Source organism: Danio rerio, chromosome 16 (genome assembly GCF_052040795.2).
Source record: "Danio rerio strain M-AB ecotype USA chromosome 16, GRCz13ab, whole genome shotgun sequence".
In the NCBI taxonomy this organism is placed as follows: Eukaryota; Metazoa; Chordata; class Actinopteri; order Cypriniformes; family Danionidae; genus Danio; species Danio rerio.
In genome coordinates, this window is record NC_141036.1 from 18,083,345 (window position 1) to 18,110,479 (window position 27,135).

At 37.6% G+C, this 27,135-nt stretch overlaps 1 protein-coding gene across 29 annotated transcripts in view; it reads right to left on the reverse strand.

Moving 5' to 3' along the window:
• The window catches only part of clcn1b (chloride channel, voltage-sensitive 1b), a 68,147-nt gene that overhangs the window by 21,961 nt on the left and 19,051 nt on the right, over window positions 1-27,135 (reverse strand). For 16 of the 29 annotated variants that reach the window (XR_015511225.1, XR_015511234.1, XR_015511227.1 and 13 more), the window contains exons 4-15: window positions 18,337-18,465; window positions 17,808-17,941; window positions 11,982-12,059; window positions 11,456-11,534; window positions 7,367-7,492; window positions 6,830-6,914; window positions 6,595-6,696; window positions 6,319-6,403; window positions 1,729-1,884; window positions 1,281-1,350; window positions 372-482; window positions 37-250 (exon numbers count right to left, since the gene is read on the reverse strand). Coding sequence is in view for 2 of the 29 variants with exons in the window: in XM_087286846.1 (XP_087142972.1) it covers window positions 37-250; window positions 372-482; window positions 1,281-1,350; window positions 1,729-1,884; window positions 6,319-6,403; window positions 6,595-6,696; window positions 6,830-6,914; window positions 7,367-7,492; window positions 11,456-11,534; window positions 11,982-12,059; window positions 17,808-17,941; window positions 18,337-18,465 (1,369 nt within the window). In the remaining 27 variants the exon portion in view is untranslated. Of the gene's footprint in view, window positions 1-36; window positions 251-371; window positions 483-1,280; window positions 1,351-1,728; window positions 1,885-6,318; window positions 6,404-6,594; window positions 6,697-6,829; window positions 6,915-7,366; window positions 7,493-11,068; window positions 11,148-11,455; window positions 11,535-11,981; window positions 12,060-17,807; window positions 17,942-18,336; window positions 18,466-27,135 lie in introns of all 29 variants that reach the window. The other 13 variants (XR_015511218.1, XR_015511216.1, XR_015511213.1 and 10 more) reach the window with 1 other exon arrangement.

The following is a 27,135-nucleotide window of genomic DNA, read 5'->3' on the forward strand; positions in this document are numbered from 1 at the left end:
TTTATATGTCAGTTTCCATATCTCTGCTTATGGTACCTGATGTGACCGATGCCGAGCTCTGGAAGATATGGCAGCTTTTTGACCTGAATGATGGAGTCATAAAGAGAAGGCTGTAAACCCTGGGCTACCATGTTGGCGAGAATCACTGCCACCATCATGGGTAGGATGTGTGAGATTTGGCCTGTCAGTTCGAAACAGATCACTGCTGTTGAAACTGTATGTGTGACTGCTCCTGTCATAGCTGCTGCCCCTACACAAACAAAAGTGGGTTAAATGTTGATAAAATAAAAGAGAAAGCAAATGAAAGTATAAAATTATAAAAACAAAAGAACAGGGTAAAGGATTAGCTAGAAGGTAGAATATTTGCAGACCTATCACTGCATAGCCTCCAGGAAGGATTTGATAGACAATTCCATCAAACAGAATTCCATTGGGGAAAAGTGTAGCCATGATCTCACCCACCAAACGACCGAATGCCGCTCCTGTTTGTTTCAAAAATCTTATCATATTATTGCAATCAATTATCAATCATGCAATTATTTTATCTTTTTATTTATAATCATCTATTTTGTAAAGCTTACTTTATAATGCTAGCACCTTTTAAAAGCCATCACAAACACATTCAATTTTGTGTGACAAAATTAAGCCAACTAAAAGCCAGTTTTAAAATTTGAGGCAGGTGTCATCTTGAAATACAACAAGGCATGGTTGTTTAAGAACCCCTAAATAATACATAATGCGGTACAGGTCAATTGGGTAAGCTAAATTGTCGGTAGTGTATGAGTGCGTGTGTATGGATGGATGTTTCCCAGAGATGAGTTGCGACTGGAAGGGCTTAAAAAACGTGCTGGATAAGTTTGCGGTTTATTCCTCTTTGGCGACCCCGGATTAATTAAGGAACTAAGCCGACAAGAAAATAAATGAATGTATGATTACATTTGAACCAGTGAGTTTTCTTTATTCTATTGAACACAAAAAAAAGATATTTTGAGGAAAAACAAGTCAACTGAAGTGAATGGTATACAGATATTAAGCTTTCTTCAAAATATCCCCCTTTGTGTTCAACAGAATAAAAAAAAAAAAAAACTCAAACAGGTTTGGAACAAGTAAATGGTGAACAAATAATGACAAATTTACTGGCCTTTTATTATTTAAGTCTTTAAAGGTATTGCATGTAAGAATATTAAGTTGCAAATTAATTGTGTCCATTAGTGAGTAAAATTAATTGCTACTTTTCAAAAAATTAAATTAAATGGAAAAAATGAATTTTTTTAACTGACCCAATATAAAAACAGGCATGAAAGCTCCAGAAGGAACTGGCATTGTTGTAGAGACTGCAGACATCCAGAACTATGTGTGAACAAGAGAGGAAAAGTAAAAGTTACATTGTATAATAATTGCACACTGACTAATTTATAAAGTATTAGAATATAGTTAATCAGTTATAAAGCATTAATTCTACATTAACAGACATTAGTGAGCAGTTTATAACTAAAGCTACAAATGCTGTATGCTTTGTAAATATTGAAACAATTTATTACTAAAAATTAATCATTAACAAACATGTGCTTACAAATTTTACATACTGTGTACTGTTGTCAATTAGAGTTAATGCTTGATGGTCGATTAAATGATTACAAATAATGAATTGATTATTTGCTAATACTAAATAAATAATTCATAGTGTGCAGTAATTCCAAAGTTTATTTAAAAAAAAAAAATGATCACCTTCATGACAAAGAAGAGGAGAAGGATGACAAAGACGCTGACTTGTGGGTGAAGCCAGGCAGCAGATCGACCCAATCCAGGTGGGACTGGTGAACCCCAGATCTTTGTCCAAGTGTAGTTATCAAATAGTGAATTAATGCACTCTCTGGGCATCAGCTGTGTAAAAAATAATACTGTAAAAATAGCAGCCATGATTGCCATGACAAATGTGCTGTTAAATATAAGGTACTAATATTTCTAAATTTATAGTAAACAACCATATTGCATTACATTAATCAATGTTAATTCACCAACCATCTAAAGTAATAATATCTACATTGTACCTTTTTAATTCAAATAAAATAACACCACCAAAAGCAGGTGGTGATGAGAAAATCATCATAAAACAGCTTTTCCATTGAAGAAAAACCGAGTCATATGTAGAAGGCACATAGTGCCATTCCGATAACTACTACTCACCAACATGGTTAAACATGCAATAACATTTTAATAAATGTTGTTTATTAAAACAGATGTTAAATTAAACTGTATGCACGTAACTGAAATGAACATACTGTAACATAGTAGTGTTAACAAAATAACATAAAAACATGGAGGGAATAGTGGGAAAATCAATTTACATTTATTTACAGTACCAAATACACTGTAAAAAAAAAGTTGACTCAACTTAAAATTGTAAGGCAACTTGCTGCAGTTTGTTTTTCTTGTTGAGAGTTGACTGATCTTTTAACCCCAATACTGCACTTGACTTGATTTACAGTAAGTCGAGTTAATGTAAAAAGGTCAGCAGCAAGTTGCCTTACAATTTTAAGTTGATAAGTAAAAGTGTACATTTAAGTGTACATTTAAATCCTAAGTGTAGATTTTCATATCTCTGACAACAAAACTGTAAACTGATCATCGTTTTAACACCACAATCCCTTGATTTGATTGTAGTGGCACATAACTTCATTCCAATCATTGTTATGAAAGATATACAAGATCGTTGTGGTATTGAGAAGATTTGGTTTGATGACTAAAACACAATATTTATTCATTCAATCATTCATTTTCTTTTCGGCTTAGTCCCTTTATTCATCAGGGGTAGCCACAGCGGAATGAACCAGCAATTTATCCACCATATGTTTTACGCAGCGGATGCCCTTCCAGCTGCAACCCAATTCTGGGAAACATCCATACATACTCATTCACACTCATACACTACGGACAATTTAGCCTACCCAATTCCCCATATCTTTGGACTGTGGGGGAAACTGGAGCACCCAGTATATATCTATGGACAGCGTTTAGTGGCTTTTGCCAACAAACTGTTACTTCTGAATGCGCTGATGCTGGGATTTGGATGAATTGAAGCAAATCTATTTGTTGATGGTGTAGTAGGTGTCTAAAGCATTCACTTCATGTCATTATCTCATTGTTGGCGGAAATCACATTTAGCGGCTTTTGCATCTGAACTCATCATTCACATATATATGTATATATCAGAAGTCGCGTTAACTGAATGTTTTCCGTCATTGATGGATTTTTTTCGGCAGTGACGAAAAAATCTAAAAGTTATCTGTCATTTTGACCCTTTTTCAAGGACTATGCTGAGGGTGATCTATTGTAATTTGTAGCTAACTGTAATTCCCACCCTTGTCCAGCTGAAAGAATAAAGTTACCATAAAACCAAAAGGCCACCAGGGTCACCACCCGTCTTGAAAAGTTTGCCCCTTCACATATACTAATGTTCCACAAACAGGACGTTAAATGGCCCACCCTGTATATATGTGTGTATGTATAGTTAAAGTCAGAATTATTAGCTGCCCTGAATGAATGTTTATTTGTTCCCCAATTTCTGTTTAACAGAGAGAAGATTTTTTTCAACACATTTCTAATCATAATAGTTTTAATTACTCATTTCTAATAACTGATTTTTTATCTTTGCCATGATGACTGTAAATAATATTTTATTAGATATTTTTCAAGACACTTCTATACAGCTTAAGGTAACTTTTAAATGTTTAACTGGGTTATTAGGTTAACTAGGCAGGTTAGGGTAATTATGCAAGTTATTGTATAATGACAGTTTGTTCTGTAGACAGTCAAAAAAATAGCTTTAAGAGGCTAACAATTTTGTCCTTAAAATGGTGTTTAAAAATTTAATAACTGCTTTTACTCTAGCCGAAATAAAACAAATAAGCCTTTCTCCAGAAGCAAAAAACATTATCAGCCATGCTGTGAAAATTTCCTTGCTCTGTTAAACATAATTTGGAAAATATTTAAAAAAGCAAAAAAAAAATCAAAAATCAAATGGGGGCTAATAATTCTGACTTCAACTGTGTGTGTGTGTGTGTGTGTGTGTGTGTGTGTGTGTATATATCATCATATATGTCAAACTGTTGTATAAACGCAATATCGCAATACATCGCTTGACATTAACTTTTTTGATCACCAGCCGCTGTGGCTAGTAGATTTCCAACATTACTAGCCACTCGCTGTTTTCACTAGCCACACTTTTCTTGTTTTGAAAATATATTTTGCTTAAATTTGACTTTGACATGCTAAATTACTTGATTTAGATATTGTGTTATGTCCACATGCCTTCTCATTCGTTTAACTTCTTGTGTGTATTACAGTATGTATTGGCTTGCTCAGTGTGGATGAGCAAATGGGTTGTGTCACAATGCATTCAGTTTTTATTTCACGAATTTTCAGGGCTCAAAATTAGGGATTTACCAAATTTATCTCTGACCACACCCATTTTTAATGTGTAAAAACAAGGGAAAAATAGATTTATATGTGCACTTTTTAATTCAACAAAACTTAAAAAAAAAAACATTACAATTAAAAAATAATTATTGTCATGTATCTAAAATATGCACAGTAATCTGTCCTGGCTAACAGTCCCAGATAACTAGTTAACTACACATAAACGGGGAGCAATCTCACAATTAAAGCAATGGTATTGTAAAAAATTATAATTAAACCATACCAACAAAAATAACTGTAAGCAAAAGAAAGCAGGCGAAACATACCATGCACATATATAATATAGGCCTGCTAATAATCTCTTCTAGGAATAATTAAAATGAAAGCAGTGACTGCTACTGCATAGAAAAGAATATGGGTATTTTTTTAAATCTTGAGCTCTTGAAAGCAGCAGGACTGTGGGTGCACAATCATCGCTTTTTGTCCTGTCTATTTCAAAGGGAACCAATCGCACCCATTGCGCTTCCTCCAGGCACGGTTGCTTTGCGCAAGTTAACGAGAGCGGGTGCGCGCTTTTTAAAAATCGCGCACATCACATCAGCTGTTAGCACGAGTGATCATGCTCTCATGTATTCACCATTCTTTTGCAGATATTATATTTAAATACAGATATTTTTGTCAGTCTGCTTCTCGATTCAAAGATCACATTTGCACATAATAGGCCATGCTTATTGTCGAACCCTGCTTTTAAGAAAACTACAATTTAAAAATGATTTCCAACCAGCCAAAGTGGCTAGTAAAGGTGTCTAACCCGCATTTGGCGGGGTGGCGGGTGTTAATGTAGAGCATTAATGTACTGCGGGCAGTGAAAATCTTGGCCTGTGGACAATGTGAAACATGTATTGTTCTCTTATGAGTCCACCTTCACTGTCTTTCTTACATCTGCGAGAGTTACTGTGTAGAGAAGCCGCAAAAACGCATAGCCTTCTGGGTGGCATGCAACCTTCCTGGTGGCAAATCTACCTTCCTGCAGATTTCAGTTGTAACTCATATCAAACACACCTGCACCTGTAATTATCAAGTACTGTTCAGATTCTAATTAGTTGGTTTAGGTGTGTTTGATCGGGGTTGGAGCTGAACTCTGCAGGAAGGTAGATCTCCAGGAACAGGGTTGAGCACTATGACTCAGACTGTTGCATGTCCAGACGAAGCATGTCAGTGGATAAGTGATGGTTTGGGCTGCAATATCATGGCATTCCCTATGCCATGATACTTGTGCTAGATGGGTGCATCAATGCCAGGGCCTACCGAATCATTCTGGAGGACCATGTGCACTTAATGATTCAAACATTATATCCTGAAGGCGGTGCCATGTATCAGAATAATGCACAAATACACATAGCAAAACTAGTAACAGAGTGGTTTGATGAACATCAAAATGAATTAATTACTGCTTCTGTGTCAGTCAAAATGATTAGCCCTCCTGTTAAATTTGAATTCTTTTACATTTTTCTCTAAGTGCTGATAACAGAGAGATTTATTTTAACCATTTCCTTAACATAGTAGTTTTAATAACTAATCTTTGCAATATTGAAAGTAAATAATATTATACTTGATATTTTTCAAGAAACTCATATTCAGCCTAAAGTACAATTTAAAGACTTAACTATGAAAAACTATGGTTAACTTAGACAATTCACAGTATAACAATGGTTTGTTCTGAAGCCAATTGAAAAACAATATTTCTTAATGGGGCTAATGTCGGGGAAAAATACCCCGAAAAAATACCCCTGAAAAAAGTTGAAAGAAAATAAAAGACTCCTAAATTAGTTATGCTTATTAAAACTTTCTTTATAGATATTGTTTAAGATTTACTTCTACATGCAAGAGAATACACACCTCTCCAGCCATGAACTGTCCAAAACCAGGAGGAAATGTGAAGGATGCTATAATTAGTGTCACGGCACCAGGGTAAATCAGACGGCTACAGCAAACACACACAGGCAGAATAAATTACCACTGTGAGTATCATGTTGGTAAAGTTATAGATATAATTTTAAACACCATTTAGAATATAAGCAAAATAATGCTTATATACTAAGTAAATATGACTTACTAAATTAAATTAAAACTATTAATTATACAATATGTAGGTTTATGTAATTGATGACTTGCTGTTTTGTGAGAAAGCGTGTTAGAGCTGTCGGCCTCCTCATGATCAGAACAACTTGTCTGTTCAGATAGACAAAGAACGCCCCTAGAAACCCACATGAGATCCTGCACACATACACACACAATTTAGAAACATATCAACTAGAGAACAAACCAATGCTACATACAGTGTTTTTTTCATGGGTGCAAGTATGCATAATAAACTTTCATGCATGTAGGCACACACTAATCTACACACCCGATTATTGCAAAAGCTGGCAGCTCCTGCAGATCAAAGGGAAAATCCATCCGGAAATTTGTACGAAACAGTGCTGTTATTGTGACTGTGGGGGAAAAACAGATGTATCAGCCATGTTGATGCATATTAAAGCACTGTTGTTCTACACATTCAAACATGATATTTCAAACCCGAAGACTGAATGAAAGACTAAATAAACATGAAGACAGTGATATGCATCAAACAGTCCATGGGAACCTTGAACACACAGCACAAGAGTTTCACTGCTAAATAAAAAAGACTCATTCCTATTTCCACTGTTTTAATGATGTAACCTGCAAAAAAAGATACTAAAAAATCTCACAACTAATACACAGAGAATTTTACATCAGCATATTTGAAACAACTTGGTCACTCAAAAACAAGGTCCAGACTAAAATGTTGCTTAATGTGTTTCATTTATAATGATCAGTCAGCAGTGGACAGCTCGTCATGTATTGTAAAATTCATACATTTATCATTATTATATCTACCTGCGTGTGTGTATGTGTGTCTCACCAGAGTCTTTGTTCCATACTGACAGTACTCGAAATATAAAGGCACTGAATGTTGCAGCAAAATATCCTCTCCAGTAATTCCTCACAGCAAAGTATGTTGACGTGACCTCAATACTGAACAACACACCTAAGAGACAGAGAAAACATGAATAAAAAAAAGATTAAAAACAAAGTTAACGCTTAGAAAGAAAATTAGAGAGAAAACACAGTTAAAAATAGAAAAATGGTAAGAAGAGTAAAAACTTAATAGATAAACTGGAATGACAGTATGCACAAACAAACCACCATTAACAGTAATAGACCTTAAATTATATAAATAGACCCTAAAGCAGGGGTGTCCAAAGTCGCTCCTGGAGGGCCGGTGTCCTGCTGACTTTAGCTCCAACTTGCTTCAACACACCTGTCTGAAACATTCTAGTATACCAAGTAAGAGCTTGATTAGCTTGTTCAGGCGTGTTTGATTAGGGTTGGAGCTAAATTCTCCAAGACACTCGACTTCCAGGACCGTGTGTGGACACCCCTGCCTTAAAGGCTAATGGGATTGTATTTTTTCTCTCATTACAGCATTCACCAACGCATCTTTGTCAGATTTTCAAATACTTTTAAATAGCTGGCTCATTAAGTTCAAGTTTTAAAGGGCACCTACGAAGAAAATAAACTTCATCGTATAGTGTCTCCACAGTCCTGTTAGGGTGATATAAACACAGTAAGTCTCTATTTTATTTTTCTGACATTAAAATAGCCCACCGAATTGATTGAAAACCATGCAACAACATGCCTCCCACTGTAACGTGCACAATGATATCAACAAAGGCAGGACTTAAACAAAGCAACTGGGCTTAAAAAAGCTCTTTAGCTCTCTGTGATCATCTGATTCTCAAGAATGGGTTTTAGAAGTTTACTTTTTTTTTTAAACACTGCATGTTTGTAATAAAGAAAAGTCAGTAAAATCACTGTGTAATTCATCACCAGGAGCCGCATCTCAATACAATTGCAGAATATGCTTCAATCCCGGTTTGTGGACTTAAATCATTCATTCATTCATTTTCTTTTCAGCTTAGACCCTTTATTAATCCGGGGTCGCCGCAGCAGAATGAACCGGCAACTTATCCAGCACATTTTTACACAGTGGATGCCCTTCAAGCCGCAACCCATCTCTGGGAAACATCCACACACACTCATTCACACAAACACATACTCATACGGAAAATTTTGCCTACCCAATTCACCTGTACCGCATGTCTTTATACTGTGGGGGAACCCGGAGCACTCGGACGAAACCCATGCAAACGCTGGGAGAACATGCAAACTCCACACAGAAACACCAACTGACCCAGCTGAGGTTAAAACCAGTGACCCAGCGACCTTCTTGCTGTGAGGTGACAGCAATACCTACTGTGCCATTGCGTCGACCGACCTAAATCATGTTTATTTTTTACATTAACATAATGGATCTCCATACAGCAGGGTATATTACAGTTTCCTGTTATTTGCCATGGAAAATCAGTGCTAGTGTGTGTGTGTGTATGCGCAAACTTTGTAACAACATTGTGCGTGACTCATCGCTGCAGAAAGACTTGAATTAACTCCACAACAAATAAGTCAAATAACCTTTGGAAAAGTTCTTACTGTAGTAAGTGAGATCTGCTTCTTACTTGTCGCTCACTGTGCTGTTTATCTACGCGAGACACAGAAGGTGAAGACTACACACATCAAACCTTTTTGGAATTCCATATTTTTAGCAGATTGAACGGGGAAAAAAATGGAATTTACCTAAATACTGTCTCACCAACAAAGTTAAAGAAGTGACATATAAACTAATCAATTTAATTCATCCAGTAAAACAAGTTTTTGACAAGTTCAAGTAAAATTTTTAGAGACATTATATCTGCATGCACCTTTTGTGGATTAGAGGAGGAATCAAAAAAAAAAAAACACTTGTTCTTTCAATGCAAACATACACAAATGTTTTGGTTTGATGTTTAAAATCTTATATTTAAACTTACAACATTTAAAATTCATTTATCTTGTGAAGATTTTTTTGACATAAAATAATAATAATAATAATTACAGTGTTGGAGAAAGTTACTTTTAAAAGTAATGCATTACAATAGTTACTCACCTAAAAAGAAGCTAGTTGCGTTAATTGGTTACTTTTTTATGGTAAGTAATGCATTACGTTACTTTTGAGTTTCTTTTGTGTTACTTTACACTACCTGGCTGAGGCTTGATCTCTTCTTAGAACTGTTTTTTTCTTTCTTTCTTTTTTAATAGAGAGGCTTTGTGATAAGTAACACACCATATAACCTACACCTACATTTACCTTAAAAAAATACACATAAAAAAATATATTTTAGGATAATGTTATCAGAAAACTTCCTCACCCAGAGTTATATGTCTGTATTTATATTATTGAAAGTTTAAATCAATGTGATTGCTACTTTTGTACTACTTGTCTTAAGTAAAATCACTGTGGATTGAAACAATTCTCTTTCCTTTTTCTTGCGTTCTGTCATTGACTGCTTAATTCATTGTGACTACTGAAATTTAAATTCAGCAATTAATTTTTTTAAAAGCTAATGAATTCAACTAAAACGTAACTAGTGTTACATTCTCAAAAACGTAACTCAAATATTCTTACTTAAGTTTGAGTATGTTTACTTTACTTGTTACTTGTAATGCGTTACCCCAACACTCAATTATAATGATAATAATAATAATAAATATTATTATAAAAAACTTTGTATTATTTTGTTAATAAACAAAAAAAGTTTATTAATTTATTGATTATATATGGGAAGTATCATGTACACCTTAACAAGAATAGTCCAGTGATTAACCTAACATTTACTTGTTTAAAATTGATCTTAAGCATTATATCGAAACCTTAAAGGGTATTAGAAATATAAAAGCTATAAAGATGTATGCAACTTTAGAATAATTTTATAATGCAAATTTCTTATTTCTTATAAATGCCCTGTAATTTTATTTATTTTTTGTCTTTATCATTTATTGATTTGTTCCTTTGATGATAAAAAATATTGTATTCCCTAATTTATGTACGCTATTGTTCTCATTATGCAATATATATATATTGCATATATATATATATATATATATATATATATATATATATATATATATATATATATATATATATATATATATATATATATATATATATATATACTTTTTTTTCTTTTTTAAGCATCAGAGCAATAGAGAGAGATCTTTATAGCTCTGAAATGCAAATGTGAACAATGAGTGGGGAGAACCAGCTCATTTGCATTAAAAGCACAGGCAACAAAAACAGCTACAGTGTTCTAACAGATCAGATCTCCCACATTCAGAAAGTTATACTAAATAATACGATGGGTATTTTTGAGCTAAAACATTACAGAAGCACTCTGGAAACAAAAAAGATTTATATTTAATCTTGAAAAACAGTTAAAATAGGTGCCCTTTAAAATGTTTTAATGAAGATTTTAAAATCTTTAGTGGAAAATACTTCAGAAACCAAAAAAAGTGAGTAATAGTAACAGTAGTTAATATGATCATAATTTTTTATGAATAAGAATTCATAACACATGGGTGCTTTTAACTGTGAAGTAATGATGAAGTTAATTATTAAGCAGGCATCAAGCCGAAGGAGACAGAAGAGGAAATGAAATCAATGGGGAAAGAAAGAAATGGAAATTTTTACCTCCAAGGGGAGTCCCAAAACAGCAGCCCACCCCAACAGCACATCCTACTGTCAGTATGTCTGTGTAACCATAGGGGTTCTACTGACACCAAGACAGAAGAGAGAGAAAGAGGGAGTTTAAAGTAAAAGCAAACAGGAGAATGAGTGTGTTAGAGGGTGAGGAAAACAAAAGAATGTAAAGAGAAGAACAAATTACAATGTCAGCGGGTACATTGTGGGGGAACAAATAAAACAGAAGAAAAGATAAATAAAGATCAGAAAAAGCAGAGTTCAAAAGGCAAACTCAAATCCCAGCTTTATACATACATTAACTAAGCATAAATGCAATTAAAAGAGATGAACATGGTAAAATGCAATGCATGCTTGGTAAAAGTGGGCTAGACTTGCCTCCCACTGGGGCAGCAAAACAGGTGGCCACTCCCACTGCACAGGCACACACCAGCAGATCCTGAACATGGGCACTATTCTAGGTGAATCGGGGGAATGGGGGGGGGGGGGGGGTGTTAATAAAACATCATGACACATATTCAAGACACATGCCAAATTGCCATCACTATTAATACAGACGGCAAAAATAATAGGGTGTTAGAGATAATGAGACAGGGACGAGTAGAGAGAATAAAAATAAAAGATTATGCAATTAGTACTTTAGAATTTCTTAGAATTCATGAACATTACACACAAACAGACATGCAAACAACCTAATATTATTGGAAGTAAAGTTCTAATAAGCAGTTCATATTCATTCTTAACCTGAGGTTTAGAAACATGAAACACCCCCTGATGGTTATAGTGTGGTGTAGGAATTTATGTGCTGTAACTTGATCTAAGATCAGTAATTAAGGTCAACAGCTTCTGAAGAGTAACACACACTTCTGCAACACACACCAAACAAGCTCACAGGGATTTTTACCTCATACACACCGGTGAAGATTGACATGACCCTGCTCAGCACTGCTGCACAGATACTGGCAATATGCACAAAAGGACCCTGAGGATTTAACAGAAATAGATGGTTAGGTTACAATATATGTAACAAAGGTATATTTGGTTTTTAGTCAAGAGTCCTCATTCATTGCATAATGCAACACAAGAATCACATATAGTAAAAACAGTAACAAATCGTCACCTTAGAATTATAAGGTTCTATCTAACACATTTGTAAAAATTTAGTTATTTACATATTCTTATTAAATGACAACTTATTTACATTATGGGATGTTTTTTATAAGTTGTTTACATTTTAAGACATGTTATTTAAAAACAAATGTTACACATACTGTTTGCTATATGGAATGCAAAAAATTTAAAGCTCAATATTTTAAAATGATTAAGAATGCAGATAGAAACATAATTCCAAGGTGATGAAATACCATAAAAACTTAAGACATTGAACATACCACACACAATACAGCTGTCCGGTCTCCCAAAAGGGATAAGAAAATTAACCACCTCTTCTATAAATTATAATCTATCTATCTAAATATCTAAAGTATCTATCTATCTAAAGTATCTATCTATCTATCTATCTATCTATCTATCTATCTATCTATCTATCTATCTATCTATCTATCTATCTATCTATCTATCTATCTATCTATCTATCTATCTATCTATCCTCTGTCTGATTGGGGTGTCACTGATTGGGCTGTCACTATTTGATTTTGCCTGATGTTTGATTTTATTAAAAGAGACCTCAATTTTAAAGCTATGAATTTTTCCACAATTACTGTGTTTATGTTGTTTTTGGGAGATAGTTGGGCCAGATCTTTAACATTTTATACACACTCTCCGAATTAAAACATTTTCTTTTTTATTATTTCGTTCGGGGGCCTCGATCATGGAAAAAAAACACTGGCAATGGGTGCTCTCTGAGGAAACAAACAGGTCAACCTGAGCTTCTCTAAAATGCATATCAGCTGTACAGACTTAGAGTGAACCCTCTATTCACCCGAGCGTCGAAGCTTCCGTGAGAGCGCATTGGCACAGAGAGAGATACACTGCCAACAGCTTCAGGCAATTGATATGCCAATGCAACCAGGTTCTTTTCCATGGACCCGCAACTGCATGCCCGCAACACATAGCCCCCCAGCTGCTGGAAGCAATCATCAAGACAACGACCTGCTGGGACACTTGTTCTAGAGGCACTCTGGCCTGTATAAATGCAGGGTACGACCAAGGGCTGAAGGTATGGCGTGACAGTGCTCGATATGTGCCTACGTGCCTGGGGACCCAATCGTGAAGCCAATGCTGAAGCAGTCTCATATGAAGCATCCCGAGTGGCGTGACAGTGGCTGCGGATGCCATAGGTCCCAGGAGCCTCTGAAATAATTTCATTGAAACCACAGTTTTTCTGTCAAACTCTCTTAGACATGTCAGCATTAACTTTTGTGGGAGGTGCGCTGTCAAGGTGATCGAGTCCAGCTCCAACCAGATAAAACAGACGCTCTGCATGGGGGCAAGCCTGCTCTTTTCTCGGATGACTCGAAACCCCAATAGGTCGAGGTGTCGGAGCACCCTGTCCCTGTACATAATCAATTGATTCAGTATGTGTGCTAAAATCAGCCAGTTGTCAGGATAATTAAGTATGCGGATGTCTGCCATCCGCAAGAAGGGGCACTAGGGCACCCTCCACAAGCTTGGTAAAAACTTGTGGAAACAGAGAGAGCCCGAAGGGAAGAACTTTGTACTACCAAGCTTGACCTTCTAATGCAAGCCACAGAAACTGGCAGTGGTGTGGAAGAATGGAGACATGAAAGTGTGCATCCTTCAAGTCTAGTGCTGCAAACTAATCCTGAGGACGAATGCACCAGAGGATGCACCTCTGCGTAAGCATTCTGAACGGCTGCTCTTGAAGAAAATGGTTCAAATTGCACAGGTCTAGGATTGGCCAAAGCCCATCACTCCTTTTGGGCACAATGAAGTATGGACTATAAAACCCGCTTCTTATCTTGGCTGCAAAGACCGGCTTGATTGCATCCTTCACCAGGAGAACAGCTATCTGCTCTCACAGGACAGGGGTGAACACAGGACTGACCCTGGGAAACACTTGTGAACTTGGGAGGCCGTTTGGTAAACTGAATTGAGTAGCCGAATCTAATCATGTGAATGAGCCTTTGTAACGCGCTGGGCAGCGCTAACCAGACTGGCAGAGCTTGCGCAAGTGGCATTATTGGCATGATCATTGATGCACTAGTGGTGGGGAAGCACAGAGTGGGAGGGCTCTGCCGTGGATTATTGAGGTCCCTCAGAAGAGCAAGAGGCAAAAGATTTGCTCTCACCTTCCTCCAAGGTCCCTAAGAGGGAACGACTGGGAGTGTGTGAGAAGGGAGACCATCCTTCAACAAACTCAGAGCTGCTGGCTAGGTGCACTGATCTTGCAAGCTAGAAGGCATTGCATTCCAGACTGGCAGTGTCCCGGCTGTCACATTTGTAGAAGGGGAAAAATGTTATTTTATTAAGTATTTGGCGGAATCTTCAAGCCGCAGGCAGGTGCCCTCGGCTAAGAGCAGTCGAGGACGGGGTTGCACCAGAAAAAGGCGCCATGTCGGCATAGATTGACCGCAATGGCATGCTCAAGCTGGGGAATCACCTCATGCCCCCTGGCTGCTCCACCGTCAGGGTTGTGAGAGCAGAAGCACATGCAGTTCGGGCAGAGAAAGGTGCCCACCAAGACTGCATGAGCTCACTGTGTACTTCCAGGTAGAAGGGGACTGGGGGGTTAAAAGGCTTGGCCTTCTTCTTAGGCTCCACATAACACCCATCTAGTCTGTGTGGCCACGAGGCTGGGGGATAAACCATCTCCAGACCTACAGCTGAAGCAGCCCAGGAAAGCATGGCTATCATATCTGCCTCTGGATTCAACGTCTCGCTCACCACCCTAGAGGGAGCACTTCACTCATGCAAAGCACACTGAGGAGTGGAAAGTCAGCGAGCCCGAAGGCAGCGGATTAACCCCCACTGTAACCCTCAGATCTGCCTGAGTGACAACCGACTTGAGGGGGGCATTAGGCGTGGTTCACCCTTTTGTAAGAGTGAGTCACGATCTTAGTTGCGCAACAGACATGCCATTGTAGTGATAGCATGATGGCATGCACTGCCTGCAAGCACCGCATTAATATGTTGGACCCCCAGACATGCAGGACAGTGCTCGTGCCCATCATCCAGGGACAGGGAACAACATCCTGAAAAAGATGGGACTGTGTTGCTCTTTTAGGAAACTTGCTCTTATATAAACCACTTTAGAAGAACGGGACCAGAGAACGCCCAGGGACGGAAGAATGGATCCAGCTCGACCATCTGCCACTCTGTTGTCACACACTCTGCGACCGGGAGAAAACAGCCTGTCAAACACCGGCAGCTTTCTAGTTCACTTTCTCTCTCTCTTTCTTTCTCAAAGCATGTTGGAAAAACTGAAGACTCTCTCAGTACCGTGAGGCACTGAAAGCAAACAGGGTACTCAGCGTTGTGTGGCTGGCATCTTTATACACAAATGATTGTAATTGCTGCCCGCTGGGTACGCTGGCGCCGCCAATACATTGGCATTTCATTGGCTCGTTTTATTACTCTTTTAGATGATTGGTTTTTAGCGAAATCCCCATAGAGGAAGTTTTTCCAAATAGCATTAAAGTTCCCCTCCCGCTGGGGAACCTAAGTTACTTTTTGCTAATAGCTGCAATGTTTTCTCTGAACTCCCTAGGCTCTTCTGTGCTGATGGTCTGCATTCCAGTAGAGCTAGAACTAAACTCCTGTCAGACCACATCTCCAGGATGCTTTGTTCTGTTTGATCTCTCGCTTTTATCACTGTATATGAACCCCATGAACACTGTCAATTTTCTAAAAGAGTTTTCTGATTTAATTTCTGACTTACTAGTTAAAACTAATAAAATACTATTTGTAGAAGATTTCAACATCCACAGAGATTATACTAATGATACATTGAGTTTACAAATTTATTACAATCACTTGGGATAAAGCAAAATGTTGTTGGTCCAGCCCATTGCTTAAAGCAAACATTAGATCTAAATTTGTCTTATGGAATTGAGGTAACATTGATGTAGACATTATAACACAATGTGATGATATAACAGATCACTACCTCTTACTATATAATTACCTGAAATTAGCAGATCTGCACAGAAAAAATCCCCTGGTAGAATGTCCCATCCACTAAAGATGAATTTACGAATAACTTACCTCATCTTTCTTTCATTTTAAATGCACCCACAAATGCAAATGACCTTGATGTAGTAACTAAAAGTATGGATGCTGTTGAATTACGATACTGTGACACACATCAAATGAAAAAAGCTAGAGAGAATAAAACTACACCATGGTGTAACAATCATACTCACACTCTGAAAAAAACTAAACTAGAGATCTTTAGAATACCATGATATCCTCATAGATTGCCAAATTTTACAGGTGTCCACAGACAGGCTCTACAATAGTTTAAGTCATACTTAACTGACAGTTACTAATTTGTAAATATTAATAGATAGCTTTCACAAATCAGGCCAGTGAAGTATCATGTGCTTTAACGATCAGTTTTAGGCCCTTTGCTGTTTACAATATACATGCTACTCCTACATTATTAGAAGATTCAGCTTGCACTGCTATGCAGATGATACTCAGTTATATATTTCAACAAAACCTGAGTTTATTAAAGATGTTAAAGACTGGATGACCAACAATTTTCTTTTCTATAATTCAGACAAAACAGAAGTATTACTTATTGGGCCTAAATCCTGTACACAGTAGATCTCAAAACTCGACTAGTCATAGTCTAATTATAATAATTACTTATTTAATGGTATATTATCATACAATAGCATAATACTGATTTATATAATACATAATTATGGATATAATACAATAGTAGAAAAACTATTGTAATATAAATATTATTTATAATATTTGATGCGGCAACGCGGTGGCACAGTGGGTAGCGCTGTCGCCTCAGCAAAAAAGTCGCTGGTTCAAGCCTCGACTGGGTTTCATTGGCATTTTTGCAGTTTGCATGTTCCCCCTGTGTTGATGTGGGTTTCCTCCAGGTACTGCTGGTGAATTGGGTGAGCTAAAATGTCTTTAGCGTGTGTATGTGTGTGAATGACAGTGTATGGTTGTTTCCCAGTGATGGGTTGCAGCTAGAAGGACATGCGCTGCGTAAAACATTAGCTGGAAAAGATGGCTGTTCATTTCACTGTGGCAGCCCCTGATTTAAAAAAGGATTAAGCTAAAAACTGATTGAATAAATGAATGAATGAATGAATGAATGAATGAATGAATGAATGAATGAATGAATGAATGAATGAATGAATGAATTAAGTTTTATTTGCTTTAGTTTTGTACGATGGATGGATGGATGGATGGATGGATGGATGGATGGATGGATGGATGGATGGATGGATAGATAGATAGATAGATAGATAGATAGATAGATAGATAGATAGATAGATAGATAGATAGATAGATAGATAGATAGATAGATAGATAGATAGATAGATAGATAGATAGATAGATAGATAGATAGATAGATTGATAGATAGATAGAGTGTGTTAATATTGTCCTGTAAAAGATATTCAGTTATTGTATTTATTTAGACATTGCTTGTACTGTAAAACACAATATTTGTGATTATTTGGATTTTGAGTTGCTTTAATTAGTATTAGTAATTCCAAATATTTATACGTGTCTGTGTGTGTGTATTTGTAAAATAAAAAAGTAGAAGAGGTCCACCTCCTTTCCGATAGGCATGCCACTGCCTAGACCAGCCGTAAGACCTATGACTTTAGCCACGAATGCTTTGAGTGTCAGATACTCTTTTAACACCACACCTCTGAGGATCGTCTTCAGTTCAGGAATCCCAGAGCCTAAGGGACATACAAAAAAATCTATGTAAGACAAGAGAATAAGCATGAAATTAATCCATACAACACAGACACAATTTTAACAGTGAAGATTTGGTCACAATGATTGTAAAATATTAAATAAGATGGGTGAGTATTATCTGCCTAGTCTGAAACAGGGCAAATGGGTAATCTACAAAACATTTGTGGCATTGATAAATGAGAGAAAGGTAGAGCAAGGGAGACAAATCAGATTTACATGTTGAAAGGATGGTACGAAAATGTTATGTGTTGTGGGCAGCTACAGTAAACATTGATCAAATACTGTATGTAGTATTGCAAATAAATGTGACGGAGGACAGACAATCAGAACAAAAAAAGGTACATAAAGTAGAAATAAGATGATGAAACGTACAAACCTATAGCTTGTGGAGCAACCAAATGACAGAAAAGGGATGCAAAAACGACGAGGATGATGGGATATGAAACCCATGCCAGATACTGCAAAGCCACATTCCCCTTCAGCTCTCCATACATCCATTTATATGCTGAGTGAGAGAGAAAATGGGAATGGCTGTAATTCTGTAATTCTTTTATAAACTTAAGCAGGTTTGAAACAAGTGTAGTTTTCATTCATTGCATTTCATTCATGCATTCAATTATTATTCTGTTTTGCCCTTCACAAATTAAACTACAGCGTGAGTTTAAAGTGTAACTTTAACGTATATCAGTAATGTACCTTAAACAAGTATAATATATCATATTTTATATTAGTATTGTTCAGCGATATACAGTGTCAACTGATGTTTATAAGTGTTTTATGTAATCTGCTTTACTGCTAGTTAAATTTAAGGTTGAAAAAGTTGGAAAATTGCTAAAACATAGCTTGCATCATAAAGGCTGCATCCAGATACTATTGAAACATACACCACCTAAAGTCACATTTACCACCTCTTCTCTATACTGGCTAAAAGAATGACCTCATACATGACTGAGAATGGATACATCAACACCGCTATTCAGAAAGGTGGAATCCCAGGCTTCTCTGGATGTCTGGAACACACTGGAGTTCTTGGCCATATGATCCGGAAGACCAAGGCCAGCTACGGCAACCTGACCGTTGTTTGGCTGGACTTGGCTGATGCCTACAGATCAATTCCTCACACCCTCAGTCATGCAGCACCAAACCATTACCTTATGCCTCAGCACATCAAGGGATTAATCATTAGTTACTTTGGGTGAAATCCAGCTACGATTCAAGACAGGCCACTTCATCACCCAGTGACAAAACCTGGAATAAGAGATAGTAACTGGATGTACAATCTCCCCCATCCTCTTCATCGTGGGAATTAACCCCATAATAACAGCCGCTGGAAAGGAAGCTCGGGGCCCAAAAATGCAATCGGGCATCTGACAACCCCCAATAAGAGGTTACATGGAAGACTTTACTGCTCTGGATTGCATAACAACGTAGGCCAGAATGAGGTTTAAGCCAAAGAAATCCAGTTACATGGTGATCAGGAAAAGTAAACTGACAGAGTCCTGCCGCATGTGCAAGACGAAGTGATTCCAACGATAAAGGAAAATCCAATTAGGTCCCTTGGGAAATGGCTGATGATTCACTTACTTTCAGAAACAACATAAGCAGTACAGAAAAGCAGACAGAGAAATAGTTGATGAAGATTGAAAAATCAGGGCTCTCAGGTATGTTTAAAGTATGGCTTTGCCAACATGGATTGCTGCCAAGACTCATGTGGCTTTCAACGGTGTATGAAGTTCCCATGACCTACGTAGAAGGAGTGGATAGAAAGATCAACAAGCACCTCCGGTAGCTGGGAATCCCTCTAAGCTTCACTTCAGTAGGCCTTTATATTAGATTAGGGCAGCTCCAACTTCCTTTGTCATCCGTGGTAGAGGAATTTAAGGTAGCAAAGTGCAGGGCCATAATGACATACAAAGACTCCCAGGATGAACAAGTCAGGCAGGCAGGCATCCTTACACGATCAGGATGCAGCTGACTCATCTATTGCACAAGCTGAAAGTATGTTGAAGCTACGTGAAATCATGGGAACACCAAGCACAGAAAGACATGGTCTTGGAACTTCTCATATTCAGCAATGGAGTAATGCGGGATCCAAGGATAGAAGGGCTATGATCCAGGAGGAGGTATGGAACCTGGAGGAGAAAGGACAAAGGGCAAGGGCAATAGAGCTAGCATCCAGGGAGCATGGACCAAGTGGGACCTACCCAAGAGGAAGATCACATGGGGAAATCTGTGGAGATTGGAATCTTTCCACATCTCATTTATGTTAAGGTCAGTGTATGACACACTCCTAACTCTGACAAACTTGCACAAGTGGGGCTTAAGAAAAGACCCATTGTGCAAGCTTTGTGAGGAGAGGGGTACCCACCAATGTTGAGGGTGTTGCGGTTTAGGGTTGAAACATGCAATGATCATTGGGTACCGCCCGATGACATCAACTCTTCCCGGCCAAGGCTACATTCACCAAAAGTGAATGAGGGAGAATAATCTTTGGATGCAATTGTAGTTATTCAGACAGTACAAAACTATGAGAATGAAAATGCATTAATAATACTTTTAGCATTTCACTTTGGCATTACAATTGCCAAGAGGACAATCCTTCAGAGATGCAGCTCTGTCTCTCTTTCCCGTATCAGTAGTTGGCTCTCAGAGGCGATGTCGTCTTTTCAGAGTAGATTTCTAAGAACCGCCAGTCTCAATAAATCGGAGACATCTCAACCAGGGCCCTTGGGCCAGGGATCCTTAAAACCATATTAAATACATGCAGCATTTTATTGAGAGAATCCCATCATTCAAAGTCTAAAGTGTTGATAATAAGAAATAGAAATGTCCTCACTGACTGCTGTTTATTCATTGCAGTGGGGTTTTTAAACACTGTATTTAAATGCAATAAAACATTTTGAGGTAGGTCTCACCCAGACTATATTAATTTTCTACAAAATATAATAAATAAATGACTTTCCATTAAAATGATTAAAATAGTAAAACTGATTTTTACAACAGACAGACAACATCACATAATTCAGCAAAAAAAAAAAAAATGAATTTCACTGATGATGATTTAAAATATATAACATTATAGTATAACATTAAGGCACTATTGAAAATGTTTAGTAATTTAATAGGCGGAGTAGTTTGGGATTGAATGAAAGCTATACCTTAATCCTGCCCCCTGAGGTTGACGTAACTTGTATTTTGCTTGAGCACGAAGAAGGACTGGAGTATAAACTGGTTTCACGTGGCTGCCATTTTAAAAGAAATCAAGGTTGCAATGGGAAGAAACCCGAAGTATGACCTGGAGTCACACAGGAATGGCATCCACAATGGCGTATTGTTGTGTACCTGGCTGTATATCTTATCAGGGAAAAGAAAGGGACACAAATTTATCATTTCACCACCTTCCGTGTGACCCGAAGTTCCGTTCTGAATGGATAGTAAAAATAAAAAGGATTTCAGACCTCATTTTCAGCTAAGTTAAGAGAAATGGCACTAGTTAGCTAAGCTTTTCTTTCCTAAACACACATTTTAAATGCCATTTATCAAACTCAAGTTAATAAACTGATTCTTTCACTATATTAGACTTGTCACAACACTGAATTTTGGTACTGAAAAAAAAAACAAACAAAAAAAAAATTTCCCGCTAACATTTAAGCACTGTTTAGCATGTTTTGAAACACTGCTGATTTGCCATTGTGTTCAAGTGCTCAATAGACATGACTGTGACTGACCGTGAAGGTCATCAGTTCACTGCACTTCACCAATATTTACTGAGTGCAAACACAGACGAGTGATCCACTGATAATGATATGATTAATGTTTGTTAATAATCTGACAACTGATCTAAAGCTAGATGCACCTTGTCTAACAGAAACCTGGCTAAAACTAGATGATTATATGACCCTAAGCAAGTCTTAACATGAAGAATATCATTATAAACATGAGCTGCATCTTAAAGGCAAAGGTGGGAGGCGTTGGCATAATATACAGTAATATTTGTAGTGTTACCCAGCGATTTGACTTTAAATATAATATATTTAAAGTAATAGTGTTGTATATTTCAGTGTGCAATTTTTGCTTTACAAAAGAATTTGCTGATTTCTTATATGAAATAGTTCTGGCCACAGATAAAATTTTAATTGTTGGGGATTTTAATGTTCATTTAGATAATGAAAAAGATGCTTTAAGTCTGGCTGTCTTAGACATACTAGTCTCTATTTGAGTGAAACAGCATGTCTAAGGGCCTACACATTGACATAATCATACCTTAGCCCTAACATTATCACATAGTATCGATATTGATAATGTTGAAGTTGTGCAGCAGAGTGATAATATTTCAGATCACTCTTTAATATTTTGTTTATTGTGCATTGATAGGTTTACTAAATCATCTTCTGTCTATAAATATGGTAGAACGATCACCGCTAACACTAAAGATCACTTTGTCTGTTATCTACCTGGTCTTTCTAATTTCCATAGCATTCCAAGCCGCCCAGAAAAGCTTAACACTGCAACTAAAACTATTGATTCTGTCATTTCAAGCATGTTAGACATAGTTGCTCCGTTACACTTCAAAAAGATTAGGGAAAAAAATCTGACACCATAGCACAATGAGCACACACGTGCCTTAAAGGAAGCAGCCCAGAAAATGGAACGCATATGTAAGAAATCAAAACTAAAGTTTTTTTTGTCTGGCCTGGAAAGAAAGTACACTTAACTTCAGAAAAGCTTTAAAGTCTGCCAGATCAGCTTATTTTTCAACATTAATAGAAGAAAATAATCACAACCCTAGGGTCCTGTTTAACACAGTAGCCATTTATTCATTCATTTTTTTGTCGGCTTAGTCACTTTATTAATCAGGGGTCGCCACAGCGGAATGAACCTCCAACTTATCCAGCAAGTTTTTACGTAGCGGATGCCCTTCCAGCTGCAACCCATCTCTAGGAAACATCCACACACACATTCACACACACTCATACACTACGGACAATTTAGCCTACCCAATTCACCTGCACTGCATGTCTTTGGACTGTGGGGGAAACCGGAGCACACAGAGGAAACCCATGCGAACGCCGGGAGAACATGCAAAGACCTACTTGTTGTGAGGCGACAGCACTACTTACTGCGCCACTGCTTCAACATGCATTTCTTAACATGTCTCATCATTGGCCACAGCCATATTACCCTGCAGCCCAAGACCAGTTACTCACTGAAGTTAAGCAGGGCTGAGCCTGGTCAGTAAGTAAGTAGTAAGTAGTACCTGGATGGGAGACCACATGGGAAAACTAGGTTGCTGTTGGAAGTGGTGTTGGAGAGGCCAACAGAGGGCGCTCAACCTGTGATCTGTGTGAGTCCTAATGCCCCAGTAAAAGTGAAGGGGAAAATATACTGTCAGTGTCAGTGGGCGGCGTCTTACGGATGAGACGTTAAACCGAGGTCCTGACTCTCTGAGGTCATTAAAATCCCATGGCACTTCTCCTAAAAAGAGTAACACCAGTGTCCTGGCCAAAGTCCCTTAATCGGCCTTTGCGATCATGGCCTCCCAATCATCCCCATCCACCGAACTGGCTCAATCACTGTCTCTTTACCCCACCTATAGCTGGTGTGTGGTGAGCACATTGTCCTGTGGCTGCCGTCACATCATCCAGGTGGATCCTACACACTGGTGGTGGTGTGGAGAGGAATCCCCCCCCCCCCCCTTCATGATTGTGAAGTGCTTATGCGCTACATAAATACACATTACATTACATTACATAGCAGTAATGACTTTATGAACTTTTCTACATGCAAGTTTGATGATATTAGAGATAAAATAAGCACCATCAATCTGTCTCCTACATCATTGTCCCAATTAGAGCACAATAAATTGTTACTGAATAAACTTCCAATTTTATTAACAGTAGGTGAGGAAGAACTGTCTAAACTGATAAATTCGTCCAAATCAACAAAGTCTATGCTAGATCCTATACCAACCAAATTATTACAACAATTGTTTTCAGAAGTTTCTGAACCTGTTCTTAACATTTTGAAATCATTCCTACTTTTAGGATACGTTCCTAAAACTTTTAAACTAGCTGTCATTAAGCCTCTTATTTAAAAAAAAAAACACAGCTTGATACCAAAGAACTGGTAAATTATAGACCTATTTCAAACCTGCCTTTTCTATCAAAGATATTAGAAAAAGTCGTATCTGCTCAACTATGTAAGAAACAATATTTATGAACATTTTTTTTATCTGGATTTAAAGCATTTCATAGCACAGAAACAGCACCCCTACAAGTTACAAATTACCTCCTCCTGTCTTCTAAACGTGGTTGCATTTCTTTTTTAATGTTATTGGACCTCAGTGCTGCATTTGATACAATTGATCATAATATTCTCCTTGACAGGCTTGAAAATTATGTTGGTATTACAGAAACTGCATTGGCCAGGTTCAGGTCTTATCTATCTGAACGTTATCAATTTGTATGAGATCAAAAGTACACTGTGGGGTACCACAAGGCTCAGTTCTTGGTCCCTTACTGTTCCCACTATATATGCTACCGCTAGGTGATATCATTAAAAAACATAGAGTTAGCTTCCAATGTTATGCTGATGATACACACCTTTATATTTTCTCCCAACCTGATAACTTGTACAAATTTATGAAATTAACAGATTGTACGGCTGATAAATTGGATGACTACTAACTTCTTATTACTAAAATCAGATAAAACTGAGGTCTTGCTTATTGGACCCAAAAACATTGTCTAACCCTTGATGGATTTTTTGTGATTTTTGATAGCAACCTGTCATTTGAAGGCCAGATTTCAAGCATCTGTAAAATCAATTTTTCATCTTAAAAATGTTGCCAAACTTCGACATATGCTATCAATGTCTGATGCGGAAAAGCTTATTCATGCTTTCATGACCTCTCGATTAGATTATTGTAATGCGTTACTGGGTGGTTGTCCTGCTGGTCTAATTAACAAATCTCAGCTAGTTCAAAATGAGGCTGCTAGAGTGAGTTCTAGAACAAAGAAATATGATCATATTACTCTAGTGTTATCATCATTGCATTGGCTGCCCATTAAATATAGTATAAATTTAAAAATTTCAATGACTACCAACAAAGCACTGAACAGCTTAGCTCCCCAGTATTTGAAGGAGCTCCTGGTGTATTATAGCCCCTCGTGTCTACTATACTCAGTTAATTCTAGACAATTAATTATTCTCAGAATATCAAAATCAACTGTAGGCGGTAGATCTTTCTCTTATCGGGCACCTGAACTCTGGAACAGCCTTCCTAGCACAGTTCGGGAAGCAGACACACTCTGTCAGTTTAAAACTAAAGTAAAGACACATCTCTTTGCATTAGCATACACATAAAACAGAAATGCTGTTGAAATCCAAATCCTCTAAAGAATTGTTAGTCTGCATTATTCATGGCAACCGCGTAATGTTAGCCTTTTTTTATTATTCCAGAGGCTTCCATAATCCTGAGCCAGGCCGTATCCTGAGCAGCTGCTGTGGTGATCATGGAAGAGTGGAGAGCATGAGACTAATTTCTGTAAGACCCCTGTTATAGACAAGTCCTCGCATTGATCCTGAAGGGACAGCCTGTACACCAGCCGGTGACCTCCCACCTGCAGCTTCTCCGAAATGGACGTTTAGCATTCTCCAGCCTCAGGCTCTTAGACTGCAGCTCTGCACAAGACGTTTGGCCATAGGAGAAATGGTGGTGCCCAACTGAGCCTGGTTTCTCTAAAGGTTTTTTAATTCTTCACTTTCGCCAATCGGTGAAGTTTTTTTCTCGCCGTTTGCGATTTGCTCATCAGTGTTTGAACTGTCAGCAAGGAATATTGAACCACACTTAACTAAACTAAACTGAATCACAACACTGAAAATTGCATTGACACAGTTTAATTTACTATAATGTTCTATGTGAAGCTGCTTTGACACAATCTTCATTGTAAAAGCGCTTAATAAATAAAGATGAATTGAATTAAAATGATAAATTAACTGATCGTCGCAACTTTAAAATGCTTCAGTGTTTTATGCAATTCTGGACAATGGGTCTGAACATACCATCTTGCTTCATGAGGCAGCAAAGCAACTTAAGCTTAATGGACAGGAAGAGAAGCTATCTTTGAAGACAGTACAACATGACACCCAAGTTATTCATGATTTAAAAGTATCTTTCACTCTTTGCCCTGCATGTCAACCAGAAAAAAAGATTCAAAATAAAGGGTGCCTTTACTACAGCAAATTTGGGTCTGGCTAAGCATTCACATGTAGTTGCCCTTTTACAAATAAAATACAACCATCTCAAAGGACAGCCTCTTCATGTATTTTTAAGTGCTCAGCAGGTGCTGCTAATAGACTCTGATCATCACAAATTGATCACCCCTATGCTACGGTCCAAGCAGTGGGCCAGCTGATATTAGAACCAAACTAGGCAGGGACAGCTAACATAGTCCATCATCAGATCCCAGAACAAGAAGGCCCTGACCCCAGCCACAGAAGAGCTGTTGCAAAATCTGGAAAGACTCTAGCAGCTTGATGTGCTGACATACACAGTGAAAAAGTGGTGACTCGCTCACATTTAGGTTAGGAACTATAACCCTTCTTTAAACTAAGACAAAAAAAGGTTTAAGTAAATGGAATGCTTCAATATACCACCCCTCTCTTTAGAAAACCAGATATGGCTCAATTAAAAATGTCTAAAGAGTTTGTTCTTCCCCACTTCAGACCACTAGAGAGGCATCTCAGCAAGAGTTCAGAACTGACAAAGATGTATAACCAAGAAGTTGAAAGGCTGGAGCCAGGGCCGGATTAACCAATGGGCCTTATGGGCACAGGCCCAGGGGCCCGTGCGCACTAGGGGCCCCTGTGAGGCGGGAGAAAAAAAATACCATTTCGGAGTGTCTTTTTTGGCTAATTGCAAATAGCGCATCTAGTTGTAATAAGCTATTCAGGGTTTATGCCCATAGATGCCTGATTGATAGAGACAAGATGAGTAAAGAGCTTCCATTCATTGCAGCTGCAGTGGCGCACCTAAGTAAGGCGCACAGGATCATCTTTTGACGCGATTAATCATAAACTCGGTTCGAATCCACCATCAGCTGAACTCGTGTTACTTTTTTTCTCCCCATTACATATCAGATTGGAAATATATTTATTTTTAACAGGAAGGAAA